Genomic DNA, 23189 nt, shown 5'->3' with positions numbered 1-23189 from the left:
TATGATCGTCCGTCTGCCCTGTGACAGTCCAGGGAACAAATGCAAGCCTCACTAACATGATATATGCAATTGCTCGCTTTATTAGCATACAAACGTGATACAAGTGGTCATTTTTCTAGTTCTTGGTGCTCCAAACATGATTAGCATAATGAGAGATGGAAATGTTGGAGCTCCTTAATGGTTTGCTTGTGTTGTCTGAACATCTGCGGTCCATTTGTGGACCTGGGGCTAGAAAAGAAAACATTTAAGGCATATTTAGTTGGATTGAAACTGGGCTGGAAGGGATTTCTTCAAGTAAATTTTGGCAGATGAGCATCAAAGCGGATTTTTGTGCCTTTCCAAGAGAAGCTCTGTGACACGGCCGACGATCTCAGGATGCACCAGGCAGGCTAATAGGTCATTAGTGGATATTGCTGTACATTTAGACTTATTCTCCCCTGGGGAAGATTTTGATGTTCCAGCTGCACTTTGACATAGTCCACATGGAGTTAACCCAGTGCCACATGCGTGTTTTTCCTGTTCAAGAGCAGCAGAAGTGGCCGGTGATCCCTCTGAGCCCGGAGCATCATCGTTTTGAGAGGTGGAAACATCGTCTCTGGAAGAGCTGATCTCATCGTCCTCCACGGGGTTTTCTTGTTGGCAGCACACGGCTATGAGATGTGGCCCAAAAGGAACACTAAAGCTGGGGGGATTTTTGTGCGAGTCGCTGCTTTTCAATTGTCCGCTTGAGTCCCGCTTGACTGGATGAGCGTCGCTGACATCTGAGCTCATTTCGCCGTGACAGAGACCCCTCGGCCTTTGAGCGCATGCCGCCACTGCAAGGTTCAGATACTGCAAGTTTTCATTATGGGATGCACTTCCTTCCTGCAAATGCAAAAGGAAACAATGTTTAGAATCATTTAAAATAGAAACTGGCATGCTTCTGATCACAAGTGCATCAAGAAAACTTCCAAGAAAGGATTCAAACCTGGTTGGAATTGCCACAAATATACATAAAAAATTAATGAGAGAGACAGAGAGCATACAGTATCTGGTTTCTAAAATGTAAATTTTAAAAAGTACTATTATTGTGACGTTGGTAGAATATTACTAATTCACAGTTGATAGCTTGGATTAACCCATACATGGCTTTTGAGTATTTGCATTTAGTCTTTTTTTTAAAATAGTCTGTCTGTTGGTATATTGTGAGGAGAGGTCCAACCACTCTGCCACCATGCAGTCCTCCAAAATATAAATATTTCCTTTTTACTTTTGCTTAATAAACTGAAATCATTTAATCTAATAAAAGAATTTCCAAAGGTCTGAACTGAATGTAATTTTCAAAATTACTGTTAGATCTTAAAAAAGAAAAAAGACAATTACTACTCTAAATAATAATAGAATCCTAATAGGTTTTAGTGTTTTACATGGGTTCATGTTCTTTAATCAAAGTTGTTTTTTTTTTAAATAATGGTCAGTTTGTTGCAATTTTTTTATTTTATTTTAACCAAATCCCTGTTTAATAAAAAAAAAAGTTTAATGCATTGAAAACATACACCATACAATCAAGTTGATTTAAATAAAGGAAATGTTTTAAGCTTATTTGTTCATGTGTTTAACCCCTTCTAACAGATATTTGGTGTAGGAAGCCTGCAACATCAGAGCAAAATTAGACTTATTAAAGCCTTTTTAGCTGCCAAAGAGAGCATGAACAAATAAAAAACCCTCACCTCAGCTTTCACAGCCTCTTTGGAGAGTCAGTGAAGTCAAATGGACTGGACTAAAAGCTGCAACTATGCCACCTGCTGGTAGGAATTGTTAACCAGTCACTCCCCTTTAGTATACATTCATGCACCTACAGTGTTGTTGCTGCAGCATGCATGACTGCACTAAAAGCAATGTTTTTTCTGTAGACAGGATAAAAACACATTTTACTTATATAAGAAAAATAAAAAATAACATTCATTTTAATTGTAAAGCTGCAAAATAAAGATATATTTTTTTAATTAGGTGCAGCGTGACAGTTTTTTTCTAATAAAATGATCAAAAATGAGCAGATATTGAATTAAATTTTGTCAATGAAAAATGATGCAAATGCCTCCATACTATCCCTAATGATCAAGGAGAAAGCAAGTTTGTTACACAGTATCCTGCACCTAAAAAGCCTCATTAATTAATGAAAACTTCAAAAGTTCATGTAAAGTCGTTTTTAATAAATATGAGAAGTTAAATAGAACATTATTTACTGTTGGTGCTTTTCAAATCATTGTGTTTTAGAAATCCTCGTCTCCATACAGTCATACTAAAATAATGTGTGGTAAATTCTCTCTAATGTGAGTTTCAGGCCAAGTTCTTTGCTTTTTTTTTTAATCCTCCTTTTCTTTCTACGGCTCTTTGTAATTTTTCCAACACTGTCAGACCAACAGCAAACACTTGAGGAGAGACTGCTGTTGCTCGGTGACTGCTCCCCTCCTCTCCATCACCTCCTTGTGTTTTCCTGCTGAAGGAGGAGTGACGTGCCCAGGAAGGGACAACAGCAATGACTATTTACCCTGCAATCATGTTACCTCCGTGGGGTTGAGCCAGCTGTCATCGTTGTCTTCACTCTCAGCACTTTTGATAGCCCAAACAACCATCTTGGTCACCGCTTCACTGACTCGGGCGAAGTCGTCCACTTCCTGCGCAGAAACAGAGAGTCGTAGGAATGCCAGCTGCGTCTCAAATTAACAACATATTTGAGCTTCAATCAGAAATGCACACCTATTATTGAATGTATTTACTCTTCTTAAAAGGTCAGGCTCGATCTGGCAGCTTGGCAGACATTGCTTACCAGCTCGATCCAGGTGTTGACGCTAACAGTGACAGGATCTACTGACTCCACGTAGTGCCACCAGTGTCTGGGAACATAAAGCACCTGTGGGGGGAAAAAACAAACTAATTAGATTTAGGTTGAAACAAATTATTTAACTTTTGTTCCTAAATCTACCAAAAGACAAACCTAAGAAATGTCTTTGACTTTTCACACATGGATTTGAAACCAACATCAGAGTTCCCTTTAATCAATCAAAAGTCATTTAATACCATATTTCTAAATGATACACAGAAATGATCATAAGCATTGGACTCTACTGAATGAAATAAACCATGAGACATGGAAGCAGATGCAGAAGGAAAAGATCATTTCTATGAAAAATTCTAGGGAGATGAGCTAAAAAATGTCACAATAAAAAGTCAGAAATGAGCAAAAATTAGCAAAAGAACACAATTGATAAGGATTTTGAGGCATGTAATAAAACATGTCTATGACTAAAAGCTTTGGATTGATGTTCCTGTCAGGAAGCTGCTCTGGAGCACCGATTTCACTACAGAAATACATATATATATATATATATATATATATATATAAAAAAAACGCCCCTCTCACCCTCCGCGGGTGGTTTTCTCCTCCAAGCTCGGGTCTTCTACCAGAGGCCTGGGAGCTTGAGGGTCCTGCGCAGTATCTTAGTTGTTCCTATCACTGCGCTTTTCTGGACTGAGAGGTCTGAGGTCTTTCCAGGTATCTGTTGTAGCCACTTCTCCAGCTTGGGGGTTACTGCCCAGAGTGCTCCAATTACCACAGGCACCACTGTCACCTTCACTTTCCATGCTTTCTCCAGTTCTTCTCTGAGTCCCTGGTATTTCTCCAGTTTCTCATGTTCCTTCTTCCTGATGTTCCCATCGCTTGGCACTGCCACATCCACCACAACGGCTTTCCTCTGTTCTTTATCCACCACTACAATGTCTGGTTGGTTCGCCATTACCATCCTATCAGTCTGGATCTGGAAGTCCCACAGGATCTTTGCCCTCTCATTCTCTACCACCTTCGGAGGTGTTTCCCATTTTGACCTTGGGGTTTCCAGTTCATGTTCTGCACACATGTTCCTGTATATTATTCCAGCCACTTGATTGTGGCGCTCCATGTATGCTTTCCCTGCCAGCATCTTACACCCTGCAGTTATGTGCTGGATTGTTTCAGGGGCCTCTTTGCACAGCCTACACCTTGGGTCTTGTCTGATGTGGTAGATCTGAGCCTCTATCGCTCTGGTGCTCAGGGCTTGTTCCTGAGCTGCCAGGATGAGCGCTTCTGTGCTGTCCTGTAGGCCAGCCCTTTCTAGCCATTGGTAGGACTTCTTGATATCAGCCACTTCGGTTATGGTCCGGTGGTACATTCCATGCAGGGGTTTGTCCTCCCATGAGGATCTGTCCTCCAGCACTGTATCCTCTGCTCTCCATTGCCTGAGACATTCACTGAGCACACTGTCAGTTGGGGCCTTGAGCTTTATGTATTCATGGATCTTGGATGTTTCATCCTGGATAGTGGCTTCTAAGCTCACTAGTCCTCGGCCTCCTTCCTTGCGGCTAGCATACAGTCTCAGGGTGCTGGATTTGGGATGGAACCCTCCATGCATGGTGAGGAGCTTTCGTGTTTTTTTTTTTTTTCGTGCGTAGCTGTTAATTGCCCGGGTCTTATTTTTGCCATTGAGCTGGCTTCTCAGGACTTGCCTTACTCGTTGGAGGTATTTAGCTGTTGCAGCTTTCCTTGTTGCCTGCTCCAGGTTGCCATTTGCCTGGGGAATTCCAAGGTACTTGTAACTGTCCTCGATGTCTGCTATTGTTCCTTCTGGGAGTGAGACCCCCCCTGTGTGGACTACCTTGCCTCTCTTTGTCCCCATCCGGCTGCATTTCTCGAGCCCGAATGACATCCCAATGTCAGTACTGTAGATCCTGGTGGTGTGGATCAGGGAGTCGATGTCAAGCTCGCTCTAAGCATATAGCTTGATGTCATCCATGAAGAGGAGGTGACTGATGTTGGCCCCATTTCTGAGTCGGTATCCATAGCCAGTCTTGTTGATTATTTGACTGAGGGGGTTGAGACCTATGCAGAACAGCAGTGGGGACAGAGCATCACCTTGGTATATCCCACATTTGATGGACACTTGTGCAAGTGGCTTCCCATTGGCTTCAAGGGTGGTTTTCCACAGCTTCATTGAGTTTCCTATGAAGGCTCTTAGAGTCCTGTTGATGTTGTACAGCTCCAAGCATTCAGTGATCCATGTGTGTGGCATCGAGTCATAGGCCTTCTTGTAATCAATCCAGGCTGTGCACAGGTTGGTGTGTCGTGACTTGCAGTCTTGAGCGACTGTTCTGTCGACCAGGAGTTGGTGTTTGGCTCCTCTGGAGTCTCTACCAATGCCCTTCTGTGTGTTACTCATGAATTGATCCATGTGCCTATTTATCTTGGTTGCAATGATGCCTGACATGAGCTTTCATGTTGTGGACAGACAGGTTATTGGCCGGTAGTTGGATGGGACTGCACCCTTTGAGGGATCCTTCTGGATCAGGATCGTTCGGCCTTCTGTTAGCCATTCGGGGTGAGTCCCATCTCTTAGCAGCTGGTTCATTTGTGCTGCCAGGCGCTCGTGGAGTGCGGTAAGCTTCTTTAGCCAGTAGGCATGTATCATGTCAGGGCCCGGTGCTGTCCAGTTCTTCATACCTGAGACTCTTTCTTGGATGTTTGCCACTGTGATGGTTACTGGATTCTGTTCAGGGAGGTTGCTATGTTCTTTTCTTAGAGAGACCAGCCACTGGGCATTGCTGTTATGTGCTGTCTGTTTCTCCCATATACTTTTCCAGTACTGTTCAGTTTCTAGCCTTGGTGGGTCTGCTCGGCTGTTTTGACCCTGCCACTGAGCGTACACTTTTGCAGGTTGAGTTGCGAAGAGCCTGTTTATTCGTCTGGCTTCATTGTCTCTTGTGTACCTCTTTAGGCGGCTGCTCAAGGCTAGGAGCCTTTGTTTGGCAGTTTCCAGTGCTTCAGGTATGGGCATCTGGCTGTATCTCTTAGGTACTTGCTTTCTCATTGTACCTCTTTGAGCCTCTGTCAGCTTACTCACATCCTTTCGAGTTGCCTTGATTTTGGCCTCTAACCGTTGCTTCCATGGTGGGTACTGTTTTCTTCCATGGTTGCTCTTGTAGCCAAGCATCTCAAGGATCACTGCTGCTGAAGTGTAAACCAGTTCATTGGTTTCTGAGATGGTTGTGGTAGGAATTGCCCTCAATGCTTCATTCACAGTTTCCAGTAGACTTTCAGGTACGTCACTTAACCGTTGTAGTTGGTGTCGGGGTTGCCTAGTGTTCATTGTAGACATGATCTTGTCTTTCAGGTCAGTTGCTGCCTCGCTCAGCGTAATTGTGATTGTTGGGGCTGTGTACCCAATCTCAGGGAGTGTGGCATAATCTCCTCTCTGACCTGTTGTTCTGGCTCTCCCGTGGCATTGTATTGTATCGCTTCAATTTCAAGTTGTGATAGGAGTTGCCGTTTGTGGATGTTAGAGCACTGAGCTACCAGTTAGCCTTGATTGTGGGTTTCGAAGCATCCATTCATTCCACATTCTCTGCATGTAACCCCTCTGGGTGGGATTACTTGAGGAACCAGAGCACCCTGATGGAAAGTGGGCTACTGGAACAAGACGGAAATGGACTAGATGTGAGAACAAGGTTCTGTTAGAATGCTACTATTCTGTGTGTATGTATGTATGTATGTATGTATGTATGTATGTATGTATGTATGTATGTATGTATGTATGTATGTATGTATGTGTATATATATATATATATATATATATATATATATATATATATATATATATATATATATATATATATATATATATATATATATATATATATATTTGAACATACTAATATTCAAAAGAGGCGGCACCTCTTAACATAAAGCTTTGATGTGGGTCTGCAGCAGCAAATATTCAGCTGTTCAAGCATTAATTTAGGACTTTTGCCAGGGAAAAGTCTTATGGATACTGTCTCCTTGAAAAGAGGTCTGTTTTGATGCCGTGGATTATAGTGGCAGACGTTCTGACCTGTCCAGGCTGCAGCGTGACGATGTAAGCCTGAGCAGCTCCAAATGCAGGGAACCTCTTCAGGTCTGGACTCTGAACATGAACCAAGCTGAAGACACTGGACTCTTCGTAGGGAATCCTAGTCGGGTAAAGGTTTGTTGTGTCCTCAGGAGGAAAGAGGTGCCACCGCTTCCTGTAAGCCCAGGAAATCAGGATTCTATTAGATTTATAGGTTAAATGAACAGTTTTGAATCAATGAGGATATTTCTGACTGATTTGAAGTCAAGTCGACTGTTTTCCTAGAAATTCTTAATGTCCAAACATGAAGGAAAACACATTTTAAAATTTGAAAACCGTTTTCAATAAATGTGAGGGTTTGCTTGGAGTCACATTTGAAATTTACTTTTTTGGGGCTAAAAGCCTGAGACGTTACTCCAATACAGGCAGATTGTTTTTTTGTTTTTATTTTTTGCTTGCACTCGTCCCTTTTGTAACAAAAAGCCTTTAAAAAGAACATTTGAATACGCCAACAGATGCAAAAAGGTTCCTGGAGAATAGAAAAACCTACTTTTAAATAAACTGAACAAACATGTCCAAATAATTTGGAGGATCAATATAATTTTGGAGTGGAATAAAAGCTTTGCGCCTGATCCACTCTTTGCTGGTTGATTGATCTTGAAAGATGCTATTTTTGTGATCATACATTTCTTTTTTAATCCCTTGAGAATCTAATTATCCAATTGTAAAATTAATTTCTAAATTAATTAAAGATCAGATTAATCCAATGTTGTGAATTTACTTTTTTTTTTGTCCTTCTCCAAAGTGAAGCATTAATGACATTCCCTAATCAAATTTTCTTTTCAATCAGATCTGCCACCATGGGGTCAAAGGTCAAGGCATCAATTAGGAGAGTGGGACGTTTCTACACCTGCCGCGCAATGTTCCTTCCATTTCTCAATCACTATGAAATAAAAAAGGACCCAAACTCAATTATAGGGAGAGGGGGAAAAAATACTGTAGAACAGATTAGGCGCAGCCTCTTCTCTTTCTGTTGTTGATAGTTGATGCCCCATATTCATTACCCCCCCCCCCCCCCCCACACACACACACACACAAACCTTTCTTGCTATTCTTTCTTCTCCAGAGGGCAGAAAGGCAAATTGGGTTTAAAAACAGATTAGAACGCTCATTTAACACATTCTTGAATGCACGTCACATGCCTGGTGTGTCCATAGCTTAACAAGTAAAAGCCTAAAAATGGATTTTTATTTCAAATCAACCCACATGCAGAAACAGTTAATTAATTAAAAACAAGATGACTGTGATTGAAAAACATGCCAATTTGTAATTAATAGCAATGAACACAAACGCAGAGCCTCCTCTATAGAGTTACGATCACTCTCCTCACTCTCTTATCACTTATAAAAGATTCATTAATAATTCAGACACTGACAGAATTAAAAAGAACAAAAATAATGTAGTTAGAAACACTCAAACATGCTTCGTACCGCCCCTGAACCTGTAGAACCAGGTTGCAGCCGTAAGTGTCCATGTGGCAGGGCGTGTTGGCTCCCTTTGTACCGATCCAGACGGTGCTGTCGCTTCCATTTCGGCCCTCAAAACCAAAGTCAGACCACTTTACATCCTAGAGGAAACCAAACAAGCAAGTTCACAAGATAAAGTCTTATTAGTAGCTTTTAAATGGCAGCTTACATTGTGAGTTTTTCTCTTTGAAGACACTGGAACGATTAAAACCGTTTTCAATTGTGACCACTCCCCAGAGAACCCATCTTCTCTGAGTTAATTAAACAGTTGAGCTGACCAGAACCGCTTTCTGCATGGATCACCATGGACACAAGAAGACATCGTGTCAAGGCCAGTCTCTGCTAAATCACTCATGTCCCAGCAAGAAAAAGGGAGGAGTGAAGCAACATTCCAAATCCCAAAAGGAGAATATACATTGGAGTTTGTGGAAAAAATAAAGACTGCTGGACAAGTTTGTCCTCTAAAGCAGGAACAGATAACTTCGGTCTTTGTGGCCTGCTGTCCCGCTTCTTCACCAGCTTCCCTCGCCCAGGAGGTCAATAGCAGGTGGAGTAACTCCAAAGTAGTCGGGCAGTGATTCACTTTTGACATCATTAGGTTCTTACAAAACAGGATTGTCTCATAGGATTAAAGTGCATCACAGCAGGAAGATTACCTCAAACATAGAAGGCTGGTCTTCAAACAGCATGGCGATGTATTTGTAGTCGGCATAGGCCCAATACTCTGAATAGGGGTACTCAGAAAAAGGCCCCACATCAGTTTGACCCTGGGTCCAGCAGAGAAAGTGCGCGATCCGGGCCTGCACATAGGAGCACTGGGTCTCAAACAGAGGAGCTGAGGAGATGAAAACAAATCAACACAACATTGAAGTTGATCCTTTAAAGAAGTACATTAGTTTTACCAAAAAATGTCTATCAAAGGCAAAGTTTTCCACTTTTTCTACATACGGGTACATTTTTCTCCTCAAACGAAAGAAAATCACGGTTCGTAATCTAATGATATTTGTATTAATTAATGACAAAAATATCCAACTGGGGGACTGTGGAGCAAAAAAAAAGCATATATCTATATATATATATATATCAGAATTCTTAGTGATCTTTTTCAAATTAGCCTCCCAGACTCCTATTTACAACAATTTGATGACATTTGGAAAATGTAAAAAAAAATAATAATTAAAAACTGAGCAAAGCCATTAGAGTTTTGTTGTTTCTTAATGTGGGAGTCCTTAAATCATTATATACAGAAAAAGGGATTTTCTAAACCATACCAACATAGTTTTGGACAGAAATTTTGAACACTTATTTGATGCTAAAAAGACCAATTCACATCATCTTTTGAGCTAAAAGTGTTCCTACTGATCTTTTCATTATGATTCTGTCATTTTAAGTCAAAAATCATAAAACCTCAATACTTAGGTTAGCAATCGTCAACAAAACGCATCATTACATGTAACTCGTCAGCTAAACTTCTGATCTCTAAGTATGAGTCGGCCTCTCATGTAAGAGAGGCCGACTCAGTTTCTACATTCAAAGCTAGACTGAAAACATTCCTCTTTGGACAGGCTTATTGTCAGACTAGCTAGTATTCAGAGATTATTTAACTTAATGTTAGTTTGTTTAAATTAAACTTAATAATAACTATTTCTTTTAAAAGGCTGCTAGAAGTTGAAGCTGGGGTAACTATGGTGCACTGGGGTTCTGTCCTCTTTCCTTTTTTACTTCTACCCTTCCTCTCCTCTATTCTTGATCATAATTTATCATTTAGTTCTCCATGCCTCTGTTTGGTGCAGTGCGATTCATGTATTGTCCCTCTTTTCCTCTCCCCTCCTGGGGAGTGGGAGTGCTTCCAGACTCCAGTTGGCTCATCCGTGCTCCAGTTCCTGACCGTTTACCTCGCCTTTGCTCCTGCTCCTACACCTGGCTGTGGATCCTGCCTCTGGCTCATCTCTGGCTCGTCTCTGCTCTGTACCTGACCGAGTACCTCATCTCTGCTCCTGCTCCTACACCTGGCTGTGGATCCTGCCTCTGGCTCGTCTCTGCTTTGTACCTGACCGAGTACCTCGTCTCTGCTCCTGCTCCTACACCTGGCTGTGGTTCCTGTCTCCGGCTCGACTCGCGCCTTTGACTGTCCCCACAACCACGGCTGGATGAAGCTCGTCTGCTGGACTTTTATATATGTAGTTGTAGATTTAGATAAGTTAATTCTTCTCTAAGATTTCTGGTAAATCGCCTGTCCGTCCTGGGGGAGGATCCCTCCTTCATGTGGGCACCCCTGAGGTTTCTTCGTTTTTTCCGGAATCCGGTTTTTTTGGGAGTTTTTCCTTACCGCGAAGGGGGGTCTAAGGGCAGGGATGCCAGTATAGCTTAGTCAGTTTGTTAGTTCATTTTAGTATTTTTCTATTGAACTCTTTGTATTCGTGATCCTTTTGATTTCATGTTTTACTTCGAAGCCCATCGAGACGACTGTTGTTGTGATTTTGGGCTATACAAATAAAATTGAAATTGAAATTGAAATTAAGTCCTACACACTGTGGTAAAAATCACGTCAACTACAAGAAATAAACAACAACAACGGAATCCAGCAGGGAAGCTGAAGTTTTAAGTAATAAAAGAAATCATCATGACAGCTGTCATATTTGGGTGGCAGTTGTGTCATTTTTGAGTCATTTTATCAGCTGAAAGTTCATAACAACACCCTATTAAACTTGCAGACAGCAATTACATCCATTTGATTAGGACCGACTATACGAGATGATTCATTTCAGGACGAATCGTGGCCTAGAATGAATTTTCATCTCCTACCGCTTGTCTTCTGTTTTCTTCCCAGTCTGAATCTGACGAGTCTGTCGCCGAGGCGACTGGAGAGATGCTCTGCGGTCCAGAGGAGGACGGGCCAATCGCTGGTCATGTTCAGAAAGACGGCAGGCTGCTGCAAGTGATCCAAAATTCCCTTGGCCTCTTCTGAGGTGAAAGGTTTGACTGCCATAGTCTGTAGGGGGCCACTGCGGTCAAAATGACGAACAACAAATATATTAGGCCTGCACAAGGAATCGCATATGTATGCAGGATTGGAGTAAAAAGAGCTTTATCTTTGGACCATATAAGTAACAATGCCCTTCTGCAGCTTGTCTTGTCCTCCAAGATTCAGTTCCTAAAGCTAATACTTGCCTACTATATGCTCGCCTAAGTCATGTTATAAACATGTATGATAAATTAAAAAAACAAAACAAATACATCTTGCTGTCTTAATATATTAATGTACTAATGTTAAACCTTTATTCTGGATTAAGAAACTGTATTTGGAAAAAATAATAATAATTCCACAGACTGGCTGGAACATCCTTCAAATCCTTATGACCCACCACCAGCCAAAAATCAAAACACACACAGAAAAAAGAAAAAAAAAAAATCAAGTCATTTTTAAGTAGGTTGGTTTAAAAGCTGATAGGAAATTCAGAAAATTAACGAGAGAAGAGACAATGAATATACATTAAAATGTTTTAAATATTACTGGTTGTCATAAGAACTCGAACGTAATTCTAAATTCCCTTAATTAAATTCTTCCTTACATTGTTTGAAACACGTCCTTATAACGAATGTTACCATTTTCAAATCTGCTTTTCAAAATATTTACAGGCTTTATAAGTTTAGTACAAAAAGTTACTCTGTGCAATTAACATATTTTTAAAAACATAATAACGAGGTCAAACTAGACGAATGTGTTCAAACTTAGACTAAAGTCTAAAGTGCTCTAGTCTACGACGCAGGAACGGAAGCATAAAACAATTTATGGTTTAAATAATCGTCCACGCTTTATTTCTTTGTTAAAGAAACATATCTTTTATACCAGCAGAGATACTTTTGTGTTTGTATTTAGCGCAGACTTACCTTTATTACACAGCAAAAATTTCCCCGTGAAGCTAATTCTAGTTAGCTTGGTGGTTTCAGTTCACACGACACGTGCAGCTGAGTCTATTTCCGATGTAAACAAAACTCACATGACTCGATTTACATTTCAAGCAAGACGCTGCGAAGCTGCTCCATTTTGGTTTACGAAGGCTTCAACAATCCGGTTCAAGCCAACGCACACGAAGAACCAAAATGGCGTCCCGAGAAGAGCAGTTTCCTCGTGCGTAAAACTGTCATTTCCGGACATGCGCAGTGACGAAACGTGCCAGGAACCAAGGACTGTTTTGTTTCGCGCAGTCGTCGAAAAGCAGCGCTGTGACCGTTAATGTCTTTTTTCGTTGGAGAATCGTTGAACACGGATTTTTGAACCGAACACTACCGAATCAGTAATGGGTGCCGGTTCGAGCACCGAGGCCGAGAGGGAGCCGCTTCTCGTTCCGTCTTACACCGGGACTAACAGCCCGGTAAACAGCAGAGTGTACCGGAGAAGATGGCTGGTTCTGACCCTCTTCTCTCTCCTGGGACTAATGCAGGGGATGATTTGGAACTTTTGGGGTCCAATTCAGAACTCGGCCGTCCTGGCCTACGGATTCTCTAATTCGGAGATCGCCGTTCTGGTGCTCTGGGGCCCGGTGGGTTTCGTCCCCTGGTTGTTGTTTATGTGGTTAATGGACAAAAAAGGTGAGTTGTTAAATAAAACACAATGTTCTCTAAGGTGACAACAGTTTCACACAAACCCACACTGACAGAACAGCTAGAAAAAGTCGACTTTGTATAAAAAAAACACACAAACAAACCGTGATTTACTTTTTCTTTCTTTAGGATGTACGTTTTTGGGAATAAGTTATCTCAATTCGGGTCTACACAATCCCCCTTTCAATTGTTTTAAGTATTATATTCTGCTTAAAGGGCTATTTCTTCTCATTTTAAATTTTTTTTTGGGAACCCATCTTGTTTTTGTGTCTTTATATGGACTTAAGTCTAAAACAAAATGTATTATTACAGGAGCTCGGTAATAATTAACTACAAAAAACACAGAAAAAAAATGATTACATCAATACAATTTTCAACATATCATCACTTACTAGCATTAAAGTAGTATGAATGAAAAATATTATTCCGGACCGTTAAAGTATACCTGATAATTTACCTAAATAATATTATCCTTAAAATCAATTTGTATTGTAAAGATAACTTTATTTTTGTTTACCTAAAATAAAGTTAACATCATGTTTTATATTTAAAGAAAAATTCCAAGCACTGACACACACTAATATTTACATTTTTTTTGAGGAACTGGGCCATTTAAGCTCATTATTAGGTGACTTCCAACGTCTTTATCAACTAGTAAAATTGTTTTTTTTTTTCTAGTGACAAAACAGAAATCCTAAAGTGATGTCACATCATTCACTCACCCAGCAGGAAACTTACTCGGACGGATGTTACCTAACTAACCCATCTTGTGATTCGGTTTAGACAGCAACAAGAAGCTATTTGTGTTTGATTTGCCTAATCTAATCATAGATTTCCACAAAACGTTAGACTTGGTCGGAACCTGGGAAGAATACGATTAGATAAACTCATTTGGAAATTCCTGTGATGCCAAATTTCACGTATCAAACAAAATATAGAAGCATTTTGTTGGACCTTATTTCTCTTGGTCCGAATGGGGGATCTGTTTTATTATTGGACGGGTTACAGAGAAAAACCACATCCTAACTATAGTCGGCATTAGGTTGAATTAATTCCACTTTAGTAGCCGTCTGCCGATTAAAGCTTTGGAAACCTGGAGAGTTCTTGGAATAGAGGCAATAATTCTCCAAGCTGGGTCTATGAAATCCCATAACCATCTAATCAACCCTTCAGATGTTAAGGATAAATCCCCAAAGAGCGAGGTTTCATCATGCCAGTCTTTGGGCAACAATGTGCTGTAAGTACAGATGACCATCAAAGGTCGCTGCAGGCTTAGACATCATGTGTACTCATTCATTCTTGGGTATTGGGTTGTTTTGTATCCACCTCCCACTCTGCGCCTAGAAGCTGGGACTCACCTGAGGGGAAACGCCCCTCTCCCTCGTGGGAGGGCCCGCCTCCCCCAAAGGTAGTAACCGTTTTGGAGCAGGTGTAAACGTCTGACGGGAGTCTTAAAGTGGTGTTTAATCAGATGGCACGAGGAAGTTGTAAAGGCACAAGATGTGACGCATAAAACTGCAAATGCTGACAGAGTAGAAGATGTTTCCGAGTTCTGATAGAACTTTTATAAACCTTGCATGACCGGTTTTGCCTCCCTGACATCTTTTTGTTAAAACAACACGTTTTTTTAGATCATAAATTATTAGTACCAATTCATTTAGTCATGTTTAGTTGGTGAGACCATTCAGATGATGTTGTGTTTTATTTTCTTTTTTGAGATTTTACACGGCTTTGTTATTTTTTCACAATAAAAGTGTCTTTTCTTACTTTTCTTTAAACACAGATGAGCTTTTTCTAGGTCTTAATAGAGTTTTAAAGTGGTTTAGCCCCTTATTTAACATCCACTTCGTTTAATCACCACAACAACCGGGAGGGTTTTCTTTTTTTTTTGACATTTACGTTTAATTAATAGAGCTTTCTCTAAAATCGGATTTTCTGGAGCTTCATTTGATTGATGTGGGGAAAAAATGAAAATATTAAGAGTTTCTTCCCTTCAAGGATTTCTCAAAGACTGAAATACAAATGGCAGCTTCCACTATAACATATCATTTCTGCTCATATAATAGAATATTGATCTCTAATGAGTTTCTTTCTCTTTCCAAAAGTCAATCAGTCAACCGTGATTAATCCTTTTGGCTACCTGAGACGCCGAACTTGTTTTTTTTTCCTTTTTTTAAATGATATATCTGTTCTCAGGGGATTCTTCAGTTCTTTGAGATGTAAATTTCCTGCTGTAAATTGACAAGAATAATCTGGTGTTGTCCCATGTTCATTATTAAAAAGAACACAAAATGGTTTGTAATATTATTTAATTTTTTAATGTAATATCAGGAAAAAAAGAAGGATCTGAAAATTGGTTCCTTTTTCTGGCAGCCAAACACGATTATACCCTAAAGCAATTCTAAAAAAAAAACAATGTCAGCTGATATATTATGAATAGTTTTTGATCAGCATTTTAGCTTCATTATGGTAAATGCAGACATGTCTTTAATACTTAAATAACCCTGTCTTGTGGGGTTGTTAAAACAAGTCCTAAAATTCCGGGACCTCTCTTCTCCACAGTGCTTAACTTGCGCCTCATGCACGTCTCCTAACTCCTCACAGAATTAATTACAGGAAGGTAGTTCATCAGGAATAACCCACTCGGCTGAAGAGCGGCTCGGAAACGGAAAGGCGCTGTGCTTTCAATGCTTGTTGATGTCATGTTGCTACGGGGAAGAACAGAGAGACTTCCATGTTTGGTCGAAAGTCACTTTGCTCCTACATTTGTCGTCACACATCACTCAAAAAGGAGGAACATGAAAGTTTTTTTTTGCTGGCAGTCTTAAATGGGAATTTGTGTCACACAAGTAAAACTAATGTATTATTGTTTTAGATCTTCCTCTACTGCACTTTGACGTTGTTTGCTTCTCTAATGGTGCATCTTGTGTGTTTTTTTTCTTTCTTCTTCCAGGGTTGCGGGTTTCTCTCCTTCTGTCTGCGTTCCTCATGTTGTTGGGAGCAGGTCTGCGGAGCGTCCCACTGCCAGATCTGCACCTCAGACGATGGTAAGACTTCTGTCAAAGGGCAAAGGACGGCGCTCGAGGGCGTCATCGCTTTTTTTGGTCTCTAATTGGACGCATTAGGGAAACATTTTTATTATCAACTTGTTTATTAAGTTTCCCATTGTCCGTCATGGCTGGTTTAGGCTGAGCCATGTTCATTAGGTCAGGTTTGATGGGTTTATAATCAGACATGAGACAGCAGTCACATGACTCTAATGAGCTCGTTTGATTGGCTTTTTAAGACATCTTCAGAGTTTGAGAGGGAAAAATAAGACGGTCTATGCATTCCTACTTTATTTTCTGACTAGGTAGAACATTAGTTATATTGTACATAAATAATATAAATGTCCCAATAACAGTTAGTCATCCCATTCGAATAATAATCAAAGAGACATTTAAAAAAAAAAAAAAAAGATCTATTTTAAAAATCTTCCCAGTAATTATCTCTTTAAATTATGGTTATGCCATTTTTGCCAAAAAAGAAAAACAGTCTGTGTTGTTTTCTTGGAGATATTTTCTGCAGAGCGGCAGGAGTTCATTAGGAATTCAACTCTGAGTTGTGGGCGTTAACAGCTAGAGCAGAGCAACCCCGCCCCTCTTCACCGTCCTCGTTGGAGAGGGGAGCAGGGAGGTGGCGTATTTTCTACTTTGCAAATTTCCAACTGAATTTTTTTTTTTGTCTGTGCCTGATTCTCAACAATTTGGTTAAAGAAAAACTCAGAAATGCAATTTTTAGCGTAATTTTCTTTATATATGTCCTCCATCATCAGAAAAAGCCCACAAGAACATGATAAAAACACCCAAAACAGCGTTTTGGTGGGTCTTTAATGTCTCATTCAGAATTTTTTCATGAATAGCTCACTGTGTTCAGAAAGTCTGTAACATTTTCCTGTGGCATCCACAAGAAAATAATACAAAATTAAATATCAGAACATGAAGAGACAGAAATCACTTGCATTTCCTAGATCCACGGTGTTTGAAAGCTTTCAGAGAGCAAACGAATCAATTTTGTTTTTCTCAATCTCTTTATCTCTCCGTCTCACGGGGCTGCCGACAAAAAACCATTAGCGAGGTGTAAAGATCTTTTTAGTTGACCTTTGGAAATGTAGGTCAAATGTAAGTAAAGGAGGAAATGCTTATGAATGCAGAAAAGAGGAACCCCTGTGCCTAAACATGAAATAGTATCGGAAAAGGAATTAAACCCACGCTGAGTCACGTGGTAACTTACTTGACACGAATGCTGTTGTATGATTGCAGACTGTTGACCTGCTGTGAATCTGCTGTTATGCAACAGCCTATAAAGGCCTCACAGACCTTTATAGGGCCTGCAAGATGGCGTGAGCTGCTGGGAATTTGACTGAGAAAATCCCCCTATGACAATTTTTAAAAAATATAAAAACGTTCTCAGTGGTGTTTTAACTAATATTATGAAGTTTTAAACCAAATTCCCACAGCTCAAATGTCTTAAAAAGCCTTATTTTATGTTTATCTGAAGCCTCTGTTTCCAAAATCTCCTCTACGTGGGCGTGGCCCGAGTAGCTCCGCCCTAGAGCCCCCCTGTCTTGCACGAGTGAAGAGCTTGACAGGGGGGGGGGGCATAAACGACACAGACTGACGGTCTAAGAAACGGGGGAAATTGTTGACTTCACTTTCACAGCAAATACAACGAGGTGCCAGAAAGAAAGTGAATATTCGCACGCCATTTTCCAAATCCGTGCGGCCAGTGATGAACTTATTCCTGGCCAAACGGACCCAGAGGAAGGCTGAAGTTTAGGATTACGGTTACGGCTAAGATGCGTTCACAATGAACGTGATTCACGCAGGAGAGGCGGCCAGTTTCAGTGTTAAGTAAACGGTACAGACTCGATCTGAGGTCCAGCGGCGCAGCGTTAAGGTCTGGCAGCAGCACGATTTGATACCCATCTGAACCGCCGGAACCAAATCGCCCAACAGTACCCGTCCCAGGTACTGTTGGGTGATTTGTTGGCCAGACAGAGACCCGGTGTGGGATGAGGAGCCAGCCTGCTCGGGCCTCCTGAACTTTATGGTATTTTTCTTATTTTCATTGAAGCAAAATATAAAAAGGTCCCCAAAGTTTATTCTTGTTTGTATTTTTACCCTCTCTGGTTATTGCCGGACAGGAAGCTTTCAAACCCATGCTGTCAGAGCGAGAACACAGATGGGGAGAACACATGTGACAGCTAATGGGACTTTTTAAATTTTTTTTTATTAAACTTGTCCTGTCCAACAGCTGAGCAGGCAGATCAGGCCTCTTGTATTGGACAGATTTTACTGTCACAATTGGGGTTTATGGATCCACGGACAGACTGAGTGTATATTTGTATAAACCCCTTTTGTATTTGAGGCTAAGCTTTATTAATGAAAATTATATTTGTGTGCATTCCTTGTTGGAGCGGACGGAAAAAAAGAAACAAAAGAGGAGAGAAAGAATCGGAGTGGAATATCAGAGATGGGGGATAAGGGGTTAGAGTGGGGGGGTAGTCAATATCACAAAGTTAAAACATAAAAGTGTCATAAGTAAATTACATAACTTAGTTCACACAGCAACAAAACAAAAACAAAAAAATTCTGCACACAACTATTTATGGGTTAAAAGTATAATCACATAAGCAGGTACACACAATATTCACATTACCGACATTCATGAAGAGGGGTGTCGAAAAAGAGAAAAAAAATAATACCAATGCCCGCATTTGTGCAAAGGTGAATAAGCAGCTGGGTTGAATGAATGTGTGCCTCTTAATGGGACTTTAGCTTTAAGTTTCAATAGGTTTGACCAACAACCAAATCCAGACTTGGACGCACCTAAAATGCGTGCGGGCACCACAGCAATGTGACATCTTCTCTTCTGTCGCACCTGAGCTTGTGCACGCTGGACGGGTCAGATCAGGACGATACACATGTGCTTCTGGGCCGTTGTGACACAACAACAGCTCATTGATTTAAACTAGGACATACAGAGCGGCAGCATTTCAATAGAAGCTAGCCTCTGAGTTGTGGGCGGGACTGTTGGTGTGGGGCATAGATGCTATCACTTCCTGTCACCCGTCTGTTTACCCGCTCTCTCACAGCCCCTCACGCCACCAACCTAGCATTACCAGTGCAACAGACACGACAAGCAATCCAGCCGGAGAGTTTTGATCCAGATGCCAGCTCAGACGAGGAAAATGAACGGATCTTTTCAGTCTGCAAGCAGATGCATCAGGATGGAGCGGACCGGCGTGCCCAGCCGATCGTAGTTTAAACGTCAACTACAAGCTTTTTGAGGGCCCGGAGTCTGCTCATGATTCACAATTTGAATGAAGAGATTAATCAGAAATGCAATTCTTAGCTTAATTTTCCTTTTATAGGCCCTCCGTCATGAGAAAAGTGCCACAAAAACACCTAAAACGTGATTTTCATGGAAGTGGGCCTGTAAAACCTGCAGATTATTTCCATGAGTGCAGCTGTCTTTACACTCTAATCATGTATGCTGACAACAGAAACAACAGCCATAATGTTGGTGCTTTTATTCAATAGATTCTGCACATGATATGTGTGCATGATATGATATGAAAAAAAAACAGCATTGCGTGGCAGATGGCTTTATCATAAAGAGGAAATGAAAACCCTTTCCTATTATTTTTTTGTAAAACACACTGAGATCAGATTATTTGATGTTAAACCAGATTCCACAATCATATTGCATCAGTTCTAGATTTCCAGCTGACTGAAAGCAAACTCTATCTGGACCCGGCTATGGTACAGCGAGCGCCCCCCCTTTTCTTTGAGACTCATGAGGAAAAACTGGAAATGCTCATGAGTCAGTTTCCCTTTTTATGCAAGATTCCAAGCAGCCTGGACGATCACTTCTTCAGATTCTCTTTTTAAATATGAAAAGAAGAAATAATGGTTTAAAAAAAAAGCTATTACAATGATATTGCATAATATGACTGTGACACGTCTGCCTAATTTCTAAAAGACATTTAAAAGGGGTGACATGCAGTTCCATTTCTTACCAGTAGATGTCCCTCTTTACTTTACAGTGAAGAAGAAGAAGCAGCATCAGGCTGTAAGCTTTGTTTTAGTTGAATTCATTGTTGTAAACCATGCAGGCTCCCACAGATTAGCTTCTTCTCATCTATCATGTGAGCTGGAGGTCCAATAAGGAACACTTTCTTTGGGTGACGCCCAGATGAGAAGTGTGTGGCGTCCGAAGGCATTGTGCGACGGATCAAACACGATATTGTAGTTTCCTGCTCTCCCTTTGATCATTCGACATGTGGCAACAGCTGTCCGGGGTTAAAATCATGCATGTTCCCTCAAAGCCCCCCTGCAGGTCTGTTTATTTCAGCCCCCCTCCTCCCCATGCCTGGGAGGAACTTGTTTCTGGTCCTGATTACCTCCTGAGGAAGCAAAGATCACCTTTTGTTTGCTTTCTTGTTTGCTAGGCAAAGGGGATTCAAAACAAGACACATCCTCTCCCATTTAAGTCAAAACATGTGTTGTGAAGTTCAATCAAGCACCAGGAGTTTCATTTGTTCTTTTCCGTGTGATCAATGCTGTTCTCACATTTGGAGAGCTCCCCCCTTTTCCCCCTTCGTCCTCCGCTCTTCTCAGACCCTAACTTAACTGTTTTCTGTCTCTACAACGCAAACATACAGAAAATTATCTTTAGTAAGTGTCAATGAGGTATATCCTGACTCAGACGACCTCACCGTGAGTCCAGCAGGCTCTTATATCAGAGAGGTTGTTTTTAGCGTGATTGCTTTGGCTCATTTTCATGAGAAAATTGCATCTGTAAGCTCCAATAGAACACAAGGACTCAGATGGTTATGCCACACCGCGAGCTAATACCCCCCATTGTGAACCGGATTCAGTCTGACAGAGTTAATCAATGCTGATAAATGATGGCTCATCGAAAAACATCTATGCCTGCTGTATTTGTCTCCCCTGCCACAGGCTCTGGAGTGTCTCCTTCACCCTTATGTTAGTGGCCATCAGTTTTCATCAACCGGCAAATTACAGACTTTTTTTATCTGCAGCTTCCCGCCTTTGGCCCAGAACAGCAAGCTGGGAAACTTTTCAAAGCAAAGTTTTAAAGTCCCACTCCGATCAGGGGTCTTCTAATCATGAAAATAATAAACCTGTGTCGTCTTCTAGGACATAGTTTCTGCAGAGCAGCAGAAGTTAAGTTGTTGGTGCGGAGCGAATCGCCCCCCCATCCCGTCACCTTTAACTGAGAGCTCTCTGTTTACACTCTCTCTCACATTACGGGTCCACAAAAATGGCGATCTGTGGAGCAGTTTTAAGTGGGATACCAGCTCAGACGAGGAAAATGAAGACGTGCAAGAATCTAGTGGTCTACAAGTGGATGCATCAGAACTCCAACATCAGAAAAAGAACATATTAAAAAAAACATTCTTTTATTATCAGAGTGTGTCTTAACAAGCTTCATGTTAGCTAGTTTACAGCTAAAAGTTCTGTTCTAAATTATTATGAACTTTACTACCGTATTTTCTGGACTATAAGTCGCTGCGGAGTATAAGTCGCACCAGCCCAAAAATGCATTATAAAGTAGAAAAAAACACAGATAAGTCGCACTGGACTATAAGTCGCATTTTGACGGGAAATTCATTTGACCAAATCTAAGACCAAGAACTAAGAAGTTCCACAACCTCATATGACACAATCATAGCAGACTGTTTATCTCATAATTTCACAGTAATTCTTTCTCAAATTTATTTATTCCTTTCATGAAGCATCATTGGCCAACTAATACTCTGTTTTCATCCTGTATTTGTAGAAACAGTTGTCATTTTTATTGCATTTCTGAATCTATGAAATCATTGGAAAATAGAATATTATGTTGTTAGCCTTCAAGATCTTACTGTAAAAAAAGGTTTGCTGATTCTCTGAGTCACTTAACATACTCTTAACGCTTGACATACCTCATACATCAAATTGAACATCATCTCTGTTCCTCACAAATGAACATAACAGGAGGGTTAACACTGTATTTATTTCAATTTATTTCTAATATAAGTCGCACCCCTTGCCAAACTATGAAAAAAAGGGCGACTTATAGTCCAGAAAATACGGTATATAAACCAATCTGCCACTATCTTCTCCTTTCAGTGCAGCATCCAAAGTATGCTTGAATGCTAACCAAAGACGTATTTAGGCTCTTGTACATTTAAAGCATCCCCATATGCCACATGGGGAAAAGTAGTTCTGTATCCAACATCCGAAACCGTATTTCTTTACTCACGTCATCGTCAATCAGGGGCAGACAAAAAAAAAAAATGCAGTTTGAAAAAAGAGCTTAGTCATGACGTAGAAAATACACGGAGAGGGCAACAAGTTTCCTGATCCGAGCTTTCAGCAATGGGAGGGGAAAGGAGGCGTGGCGTAGCTTTGAGCCAACTGCCCCGCCCACAATTCAGAGGCAAATTTCTAATAAACTGCTGCCGCTCTGCAGAAACTATGTCCTAGGAAATGACAGGTATTTTTTTGATTTGGTCTAATACCGGCATAATCATAATTCAAAGACCACTGGGAACGCCAAAAATAGATCAAGACATTGATCAGAGTGGGACTTTAAGAATAAAGATTAGGAACTCTATTTTGTTTCTTATGAAAAGTTTTCTGTCTACCTTGCTGAATGAGTGTTTTATAATTAATGAATGACACTTTAATGCTTAACTGCACGAATGCGGTCTATACTAAGTTTCATCATTTCCTGTGGACTTTCTATTGTTACTGAAAACCGAAACTCCACCTGAACTAACACCATTACAGACTGTTTTTTATTTTTATTTGTTTATTTATTTCTTAACATTTGTTTTTTTCCCATTACAGACAGTTTTAATATCATTGTTTTTCTTCCCCTTCAAGGTCATTTTTGTTTGCATGCACTAATGTGATCCGCACTCTCTGGGACAAAAAAGCACATTTGACAATTTCCCTGTCATATTTGCTGCCTCTTAATATTTCCTCACCGGATCTCAGCGGAGCCGTGACTGCACGGACATAGACGTTGCGTTTGTTTTCATTAGGAAAAGGTTGCATTAACAATCTGTCACTGTTTGGATGTATTTTTAAAACCACATCTGATT

The 23189-nt window shown here is 40.6% G+C and overlaps 2 protein-coding genes across 3 annotated transcripts in view; one reads left to right on the top strand and one right to left on the bottom strand.

The window, feature by feature from the left end:
• Window positions 1–57: 57 nt before the first annotated feature.
• Window positions 58–12528, bottom strand: hspbap1 (HSPB1 associated protein 1). 2 transcript variants are annotated; one of them, XM_011489262.3, is made up of 8 exons: window positions 12424–12528; window positions 11228–11427; window positions 9079–9257; window positions 8387–8523; window positions 6900–7071; window positions 2810–2893; window positions 2547–2657; window positions 58–864 (listed from the first exon to the last, which is right to left on the bottom strand). In XM_011489262.3, the coding sequence occupies exons 2-8, from the start codon at window positions 11409–11411 to the stop codon at window positions 316–318; spliced, it is 1416 nt and encodes a 471-aa protein (XP_011487564.1). In that variant the 5' UTR covers window positions 11412–11427; window positions 12424–12528; the 3' UTR covers window positions 58–315. The 2 variants fall into 2 exon arrangements, with proteins under 2 accessions (XP_011487564.1, XP_004081477.1); XM_004081429.4 differs by having other exon boundaries at window positions 12314–12519.
• A 77-nt stretch (window positions 12529–12605) lies between these two features.
• The window catches only part of dirc2 (disrupted in renal carcinoma 2), a 48851-nt gene continuing 38267 nt past the window's right edge, over window positions 12606–23189 (top strand). The window contains exons 1-2 of the mRNA XM_023950460.1: window positions 12606–13015; window positions 15981–16074. Of these exons, the coding sequence (XP_023806228.1) occupies window positions 12724–13015; window positions 15981–16074 (386 nt within the window). The 5' untranslated portion in view covers window positions 12606–12723. The remainder of the gene's footprint in view (window positions 13016–15980; window positions 16075–23189) is intronic.

The sequence above is a fragment of the Oryzias latipes genome, chromosome 21 (assembly GCF_002234675.1).
Source record: "Oryzias latipes chromosome 21, ASM223467v1".
In the NCBI taxonomy this organism is placed as follows: domain Eukaryota; kingdom Metazoa; phylum Chordata; class Actinopteri; order Beloniformes; family Adrianichthyidae; genus Oryzias; species Oryzias latipes.
The sequence above is the reverse complement of the archived record's forward strand: the minus strand, read 5'-3'. Positions and strand labels throughout refer to the sequence as shown.

What these genes read in the sequence shown, in the direction of transcription:
- hspbap1 (XM_011489262.3), bottom strand. Translation starts at nt 11,411, where the DNA reads ATGGCAGTCAAACCTTTCACCTCAGAAGAGGCCAAGGGAATTTTGGAT. An exon ending in ACCAGCCTTCTATGTTTGAG is followed by an intron (nt 8,524 to 9,078) that starts GTAATCTTCCTG and finishes GGTTTCCTCTAG; the next exon opens with GATGTAAAGTGGTCTGACTT. An exon ending in TCACGCTGCAGCCTGGACAG is followed by an intron (nt 2,894 to 6,899) that starts GTCAGAACGTCT and finishes TTCCCCCCACAG; the next exon opens with GTGCTTTATGTTCCCAGACA.